This window comes from Mytilus edulis, chromosome 14 (genome assembly GCF_963676685.1).
Source record: "Mytilus edulis chromosome 14, xbMytEdul2.2, whole genome shotgun sequence".
NCBI classification, from domain to species: Eukaryota; Metazoa; Mollusca; class Bivalvia; order Mytilida; family Mytilidae; genus Mytilus; species Mytilus edulis.
Window position 1 is genome coordinate 57,057,557 of NC_092357.1, and position 9,712 is coordinate 57,067,268.

Consider the following 9,712-nt stretch of genomic DNA (forward strand, 5'->3'; position numbering starts at 1 on the left):
GAAAAAAGAAAACGTTCATGTAGCAATTTAGCTAACATATACCATAAACAAATCACAAATATAATTTTTGTCACTTATTAAGGTTCTATGCATTAAGGTTTTACCTTCATAGAAACAGTGTAAATTACACAAATCAGAAACGGAATCTAAGTTTCACTGTGATTTTCTTTTTTAACAACAATTAATCAACCAATATCAGTAAAATTTCTAGAAATAATATTTGGTTTGTTCACCAAATTTAATGTCAATATTTGAGTCAATAGCATGTGTAAAACATTCTCTTCCGGTACAGTTCCATAACACGACGTCTGAGACTTATTACACGCATTCAAAACTTAAGTTGAGAAAATCTAAGCCCTTCATCAACAATTACAACTTTAAAATCGACAAAATACAACTTTAAAATCGACAAAATTTTGTGAAGGTTGGTTTCTCAATTGAGATTTCTGCCAATGACACCCTAGACATGTTCGATAGGGTTTATGTATGGAAATATGGAAAGCCAAAAGATAGTGTAAATCCTTGCCCTATGTGGTCTAGCGTTGTCGTGCATGTACAAGGGTCGTTACCATGTTGACGCAACTGGGGGATTATCAAAATGAAGAACTACATGGTTTTTAGGCACAAAATATATGTATGTCTGTCATGTGACACTGCAGGATATGCATACCCGGCTTTCAACGGTATAAGAAGCAACTCCGTACTGTAATACCACCATGACCGAATGAAATCATTGGACAAATGTTGTTTTGGTCATAGGCTGTATTATTTACCTGCAAAATTCGTATTGTGACGTCTACTGGTCGAAACATAAACCGACTCTCATCTGACCAATGAGTGTTTTGTCAGCTTCTCATGTTCGAGGATAGATAGTCATTCTCTTATTGAAACCTGCCTATACAGTGCCTGTATGTTAGGGCATGTCTTTTGATAATACGACTTGGTCTTCGGTTGCCTATTGGAAGTCGACGGACCAATGCTCGCACACTAACACGACCACCTGGAGAAACAGTGTTTTTGTAAACGCGAAGATGCCTTTTAATAAAAAGTTTCTTGACTGCTTTATCGGAGTTCAATCTTTTTGGTCGTAAAGAATTTTCGTAGTGTATGTCAAAGGCAATTTATAACACCAAACATAAATATTTTTTTCGCAATAGTTGAAAAAAAATATTGCCAGTTACAAACAATGTATATATCGATGGTGCTTAACTTTTGGCGGACTGTATATATAAAATTTAAATAAATTTAATAAATAAAAAAAATGACACCTTTATTTTGGTAAACTAAGAATTATAATCAAGATAATAAAACCATAGAAATCATTGGTAACCTTTTAAAAAAGGAAACGTGTTCTAAAGTTACAGTTAAGATTTATTTCAATTTAGATGTGGCATTCAAGACGCACTTTAATAAGGTTTAATTATCTCAGTTCATGTGGGTTTTTACAAGTAAAAAGAAAGCCCTAATTTTCTTAAACTCGTGTATTAATTATCACGTGAGTTCGAAACGCCTTGCGATTAAGGTTAAACAAGATGTTGCAAATAAACTCATCATAGATACCAGGAATAAGTTTTGTATATACGCCAGACGCGCGTCTCGTCCACAAAAGACTCACCAGCGACGCTCGAACCAAACAAAGTTAAATAGGCCAAAAAAAAAAAAAAAGGTAGAAAAGTCTTAATAATTCAAAAATTCTAAATTTTGTAAACAGTTAGTTTATAAAAATAACCATATAAATGATAATTCATGTCAGCATAACAGTGCTGAATTCTGGGCTGGTGATATCCTCGGGGAAATTTGGAATTAGTGTTATTCAGAATTTAACACTTTCTGACCAGGTGTGATCGTTTTAATGAGTATGCCCAAAGCAGGAGGTATAACTTTATACTTCACCACGAATTGTAAGAACAATTTTATTACTTTCTTTAATTTTGCTTTATCCCTTTTTAATATATATTATATATGATACATTTCAAGTTATAATAACAGACATATTTCGAACAATTTTAGTTATTTTGTTGGCTGTTGTCATCTCATTAAAAGATAATTGTATTACTATTTTAGAAACTCAGGAAAAATTGAGATGAAAAAACCATGCCAGCCAAGAATCAACTTAACCATGTTAATAAGGTTTAATTACCCTCAGTATAAGTGTATTTTTTTAGGTTACAGAAAATCTCTAGTCAACAAAACTCTTAAGATGGCTCGGGTCTATTTGAATTTGCTATTAGAAGTGCCGTATTTTTTGTTATTTTATTCTTTATAGAAAGTGAATCAAATTGGTCGAAAAAAGTTGGGGGTCACGGACCATTTAAGCTCAAAATTTTACTTTTAAACAGGTATATAAAAGGAACAATTTTTTAATGAAATGATAGGAAAAATAGAGGTGTTGACATATTTCATCGGAATATCAAAAAACGTTCAACGACACTTGGTCCAAAACTGTAATATAAAAAGCTGAAATATAGCTTCATAGAATGAGGAAATAAAAAACATAGGTCACCGATAAAGGTAAAACATATCTTAATGTGCGTATTGTTATGTGTTTACTTTTCTACATTGGCTAGAGGTATAGGGGGAGGGTTGAGATCTCATAAACATGTTTAATCCCGCCGCAATTTTGCGCCTGTCCCAAGCTAGGAGCCTCTGGCCTTTGTTAGTCTTGTATGATTTTTAATTTTAGTTTCTTGTGTATAATTCGGAGTTTAGTATGACGTCCATTATCACTCCCCATTCCCCATTTCCTTTCTCAATTTTATTTGCATTAAAACTAAAAATCTGGCGGGAAAATGGTGAAAATGCGTGAAATGTCATTTTGGACCTTGAAAAATACACAAAATAACGTAAATATTCTTTAAGTGACATAACTAGAAAGATTGAACATTTCTAATCAATCAAAATATTAAAAAAATTATATCGAATTTACGACAAATACTTTTCGTGTTCATTGTAATTCATGCGTGAAATTATGTCGAATAGTCCCGATCCACCTTAAACATGTTTAACTTTCAAATTATTACATTAAATTGTAATACTAGACAATTTGATTTAACTATCTCTATTTGATAAATCTGAGAATCATGTAAGGATGTAAAAATCTGTTCTTAAATATATGTTTATCTTTATTTTGTTGTTGCTGTTGTCATGTCATTTAATAAGCAATTTAATTCAACAGTTTAATAAAAAAACAATAGAGGTTATTTGTTCAAGTATGGTACTGACTGGTCAAGTATTGTTCAGACCTTTGTCGAGTATGGTTAAGACGGAAAAAATTGATCTAGTACAGGTCGTGAATTAGCTAAGACTGTTTCAGACTGGTCGGGTTATGGTTTAAACTATTTTCAAATGCAAAGATAAGGGTAAAGTACAAATCAGTATAGTCGAGTACGATTAAGACTGGGGTCGAGTAATGTCGAATAAAATTCAGATTAATTCAGTACAATCGAGTACAGATATAGGCCACTTCAGACATTTACTGGTTTGTAGCGTGACGAGAAGATTACAATTCTCAGGCATTTTACGAAGAAAATGGTGAGTCAATCATTACTTTATAGCACGCGAAACCTCCCATTTGTATAACAATTGTTAGTTTCGATAGATTGACAAAAGTTAGCACAAAACACAAACAGACAAATGAGGTACGTGTGACAATGATTGGGGTCCTACAGCAGTCATAACTGTTTAAACATACATCACAAAAATACAACAAAACTGTCTAAAATATTTAAACAAACATACAAATGTAAATTTTACTAAGTTGAAAAACCACTTGTAGTTAATTGTGGGTAATTGTCATACAAAGTTTTTGATATTTTTTGTTTGAGGGTTCCTGATAAAGGTTAAATCAGATACGCGCTTTGGATAAACACAATTAAGTATTAAGTATTTAAGCCACAACTACACGATTTATTTAGAATTCCAGTTCTTTCTGCATCAAAAGCTCATAAATTATCAAGTGTAGTGCAATGGTCATCATGTTATCAGTAGTCATAATTTACGAAACTTCTTTTGAATTTTTATTTGTGATCAATCAGTTTCATACAATCCAATATGGCGGTATAAGTGAATCTACCTTAAAAATCTTCATATTTTAAGAAAAATGGCAATTTATGTGTGAGTCTCTTTATTTGAACATTGTTTTATAAACATGATAAAGACCGTTTGTGCAATTACCGACATACTTGATTTTGTTTCATTAAATGTTTCTCGCTAGCAATACAGGGAGATAACTCTTAAGGTTACAAGAGCGCAATTATTTGTTTACATCAAGATGGTACTTAGAATAGAATCCTATACGGTTTCTGATTGGATGATACAGGATTGGAATAACATTTAATCGAAAGCTTATCCAATCAGGTTTAAAAATTGCCGAAAATCATATTCACATTTTACGGAGTATAGAAAATATCTTCTATTTCCGCACGTTGGAGCCATACAAAATATGCCTTTTTCGTGATTAGGCGAAAAAAATAGACGATCTTTTTCAACTGCATTTTAAGTCAATTTGAGCTGCATGACCCTATATATTTTTTTGGTTGTAGTGCAACACTGGCATTTCTAGTAGCAGGAACTGCTACGCTACCCGTTTTCTCATAGTTTGTGTAGTCTTCGAGGAAAAAAATATGGAAAATGCATTACGAATAATTGCGCTCTTGTAACCTATAGTATTTATTTATATTTTTTTTTATTGAATTTCCGTTTTTTTCTTGTAGCAAGAAAACAAGTTCAATGACATTAAAAAAAAAATATTTCTAAAGCGTATTATAAAAACCTATATTCACATTTCACAAATCAATCTGATAGATTTCTTTCTATCCACAAGAAAGGAGAGAGGTTTAATGCCATATTACGTAAGTATATCTGACTTCGTATGTTGAGTAATGGAAATGGTGAGTTGTTTTGAAAACAAAGGAACACTTTCCTTGACGTCATATATTAAACTATTTGAATTCAAATATTAACTATAAATAAATCTCGCTGTATCATATGACCTTTTTTCCTCCTTGGCTTACGAGTAAATCACAAATTACATAATTTTTACACAGCAAATAAAAGCACTCAAGATTACCGCGTACAAGATAAAAATATCTCGCTATCATGTGACCTTTTTTCTTCCTGCTTTAGAAAAAATGGTTGATTACATTTGATTTTTTGTATGTTTTATTCCTAAATAAAGGTAAGATTGCACTTATTACTATCATATTTGATTTAGTTATGCTTTTTTGTTGTTAAATATGTTACAATATTTTCAATATCATTGTAAAATACTAGCTAAAATTAATTTCTAAACGGGTCAAAACATGCATTAAAAATGGAACGAAGTAAAAAAGGAATTGATATTGTGTCAAAACGATTAATGTTGGTTTTGTAATACTAGTACTTATTAATTCTTGTTCGTTTATATTTGTTTTAACATCACACAACTTCTCATAAAAACAGTTGATTATCATGAATATCTCACATAAGAGTATTTTTATCATTATATGGGTCAATCGTTGAATACCTTGACAAAGTATACTGAACGTCCCCAGTAATACACAATTTGATTTTTACACTATATTTCACTCAGAAATTGAAATCAACCTCATGGGTTAAAAGACTAGCAAAAAACAATTAGTTTTACAAGAAAAAAAATAATTGTCAATTATTTGATAGAAAAACACTGCTATTAATTCATTGTATATAAAATGAAATAAGCAACCGAGACCAAGTAAGCAATGAGTTATCAGATTATTTTGTAAACAACTATCAGGACACACAAAACAAATTAGGCCAACTTGAATATATATAATAGTTACAATATCATAACAATATGCATAAAGTTTTGTATATTTTTTTTATCAACTCTTTGTTGTTATAACAATTCATGTTTATAATGTTTATTTACCCCATGTTACAAAAACATGGGGCTGATCATTGCTCTATATTTAATCTTGAACAAATCTTGAAGACAGCTGAACAGTGTTCTAATCCCTTAGTAGATTTCGAGTATTTCTTAAATTATGATTAAGAGGGTTAAAGTTATCTGGTTACATGTTGTTTTGTTTATAAAAGGTCAAATATAATGTGAACTCTACTCTAGAAAGTCGTCCAAAATTTAGTAAAACAAATATCATACAAAATTCATCAATGTAATTCAAAAGCAAATAATATAAAATTAAAAACCAATTGTTCAGAGAACAATTGAAAGTCTTTCCACACCAAAGAAATTATGATAAGAAGATAGTTTCTTCATACTGATGCGATTAATAATGGTTTAATTATATTTTTGAGTGATATAAGGGAAATAATATGCTACTTCCGGTGAAATTAATGTCACTTCCGGTCTAATATGATAGCTTCTTTCACACTGATTCCACAAATATATAGTTTCGATATACTTTTGTATGTAGAATGGGAGATAATTGGTCACTTCCGGTTTATTGGAAGTCGTTTTTAGTCGTCAGTAATCAGTTTATGTATCTATATGACAAAATATATTGATTCTGAGCACTTTTAAATGTAAAAATTGCAAAAAAGGCTACTTCCGGTTTTCTCAAGGTCACTTCCGGTAGTCATTTTTCAAGGTCATTTGTCACCTAACCTTTTGTAAAAGGTCAAATGCCTTTATAATGAACTTCGTGAAGTTATAATCAAATAACCTCATATCATGACATTTCAGGGGCACCAACTCCTATAAGATGCCATTAAATTGTATAAGACTAAATGTAGCATATCTTCATTACAATAAAGCAGACATTTTGCACTTGTTCTTTTATATGTATCTTTCAAAGTGTCGGAGAAAATGCAAAAACAAGCAAAAGTCACAATTGAGAACTTGACCTTGACCTTTGACCTTGACCTCATTTTCTAAGTTAGGACCTAGGGGCCCCAAATAAAAACATTCCAGGGTTATACGGTTAACTGTTTATGAGTTAAAAAAACATACCGACAAATTTATTTTGTAAAGGTAGATAACTCCTATAAAATGTCATCGAATCGCTTCGATCCAAATTAGCCAAAAATTCCTGAGGATGTAACGAACAATTTGTAAAAGGAATTTTGTCGCTATCTTTTTCTGTTACAAAGGAGATGCACACAGATGATAAAGAGTGAATAGGGAGATAACTCTTACAAAGAAAATTGTTCTTCTTAGCAGGGTGAGATTTAAAACCGTATAAACTATACGATACAATATACAAAATATGTAAGCGACATATTGCGAAACAAAAATTTCAGAATGTGGCGGAAAAAAAAAAAATAATAATCAGAAGAAAAACAATAAGTCTTTCCACAGAAAAGTGGAAAGACTTAATAAGCAGGAAACAATACAGTGAAGCTTCAAAATTCACAGGAATTATAAGAAACAAAATAGATTTATATTGATTAACATCTCTTAAATTGATTTTTTCAGAGATAACAATGGCCTCTAATACAAGTGTATGTGGAATATGTGCACTTCGACCTATAACGACAACATCCAAGCACTGGTGCCCAGCATGTGAAGAAGCTCTTTGTGATGAGTGCAAAGATTATCATAAATTACTGAAAGCCACCCGAAGACACGAAACCATACCAATGTCTAGTTACAAATCTCTTCCGTCATTCATAACTGACATAAAACAATCATGTGTCTATCACAATGAACAATATCAACTATATTGCAATGAACATGCGTTACCTCTCTGTATCAAATGCATTAATGATCATAGTAAATGCAACGTCACTTCTCTTGAAAAGGTCACCAGTAACGTCAAAACCTCAGGGCAATTCTTAGATTTAGAATCAAGGCTAGGCGATCTATTACAAAACATTGAAAGAATAAAGAAAAACCGAGAGGCTAATGTAACTGACATTGAAGCATTACGAGAACAACATATTAAAGAAATAAAGCAGATAAGAGTTGAAATAAACAATCATTTAGATAACCTTGAGAAACAAGTTCTTGAAGAGCTTAGAGAGAAGGAGTACCAATGTAAAGAGAGTATTCAGAAAGTTTTGCTGCCGGTCAAGGAAAGAGGATCTATAATAACTCAATGTCAGTTGAATTTCAAAAGCATTGAAGATTATGCATCCGATCTTCAAACATATATTGGAATGAGAGACCTTGAGGTCAAGGTTGATGAAAATGAACAATATTTGCAGTCGTTGATAGATACAAAAGGTTTAGAGCATCTTGACTTAGTGTACAAGGTTGACACAAATGTTCAAAATATTTTGAACAATCTTAAGAGTTTTGGGTCAATTGAAATAAAAAACCACATAAGTGATATTGAGTTGACAAGAGCGAAAGATAATCAAGCGCAAATACAAGTAGCATCAACGAGGAAGACCGTTAACGATGTAAAGTTAATTCAGCAGAAGAAAATAACAACTTATGGAACGAACGTAAGGGGTTGCTGTATGTCAAGAGAGGGAGACTTATTGTTCACTGATCATGTTCTTAAAAAATCACTCTACGTAATTGAATCAGATGGAACCTTTAAATATGATATGTCGGTTGATCCTAGTTTTGGGTTTGATATAACATTTGTCGATGATAACAATGTGGCTATTACATCTGGAAATTCATGGATGCGTACCGGTATTGACATTATAAACATTGATAGTCAAAGTAAAATAAAGTTCATTGAACTTCCTGGTTGTTCATATGGAATCACACGAGATCACGACTCGCTGTTTGTCTGTGTTGAAAAACGTGGTATATATAAAGTGAACAGTTTGGATTATACTACCTCTCACGTGATCAGTTGTAACTTACCGTCAATTTCCTACGTATCTGTATTGGACAACAAGATATACTACACTGACAACAAAAATAACAGTGTAGTTTGTTGCGACAATAAGGGATCACGTCATTGGACTTTTAAAAATGATTCTGTTTTGAGACTCCCGAGAGGCCTCACAGTAGATAATGATAATAACGTGTTTGTTGCTGGAGAAAGATCATCAAATGTGGTCATTATTTCAAACGATGGAAAACAGCACAAGGAAATTCTGACCGAAGAAGATGGTCTCCGTGAGCCATCTGCAATTTTCTTTGATAAACAGAAAAGAGAACTTCTTGTTGCAAATTCAACGCAAATTGCGTTTCTATACAGAGTTACGTAAACGTGATTCAAATCCTAATGACTAGCACAACGCATAGCTAACAAGTCACTTATTGATGCAAATCACTAGACATCCGCTCTTCTTAACAGTGCCGTGTAAAACAATTGAAATCCAAATGACTGACAGAACTATTTATCTAGATCTTTTGTATAAATTAACGCACCCTATTATTTAAAATAAATGTATAAAATCACGAGTTTTTGATGTGTCAATGAATTTGCTCTTGCGAACTTAAGAAATTGAACTGAAGCATGTTTGCATGTCTATAAACCGAGATTACACAAAATAATGATCCGTTCAACTTTGCATCACTCACATAAAAAAAAAACAATTACCGAGTACTTCGTTGTGTTTGATTTTTAGTTGTGTCCAACTGCAATTATTGGATGTAGATATATATATATATTCAGAACGGTACACAAATGGGATTGTTATTGATCAATGTTTTTTTTTTAAATTATGACATTTTTTTTCCTCCAAAGTTCTGACAAGACAGGTATCACTGGGGACAACAATATTAGCATATAGGTTTAAGTTTTGGGTTTTCTCGTTTAAACTGTTTTATTGTGTAATTGACGGGCCTTTAATTGCTGGTGATGCGGTATTGGTTTTGCAAATCGTA

General features: G+C 31.9%; 1 protein-coding gene across 1 annotated transcript; it reads left to right on the forward strand.

The window, feature by feature from the left end:
• Positions 1-5,067: 5,067 nt before the first annotated feature.
• On the forward strand, positions 5,068-9,249 carry LOC139503005 (uncharacterized). The gene is made up of 2 exons (XM_071292670.1): positions 5,068-5,176; positions 7,394-9,249. The coding sequence occupies exon 2, from the start codon at positions 7,402-7,404 to the stop codon at positions 9,088-9,090; it is 1,689 nt and encodes a 562-aa protein (XP_071148771.1). The 5' UTR covers positions 5,068-5,176; positions 7,394-7,401; the 3' UTR covers positions 9,091-9,249.
• Positions 9,250-9,712: the final 463 nt, after the last annotated feature.

What these genes read in the sequence shown, in the direction of transcription:
- LOC139503005 (XM_071292670.1), top strand. Translation starts at nt 7,402, where the DNA reads ATGGCCTCTAATACAAGTGTATGTGGAATATGTGCACTTCGACCTATA.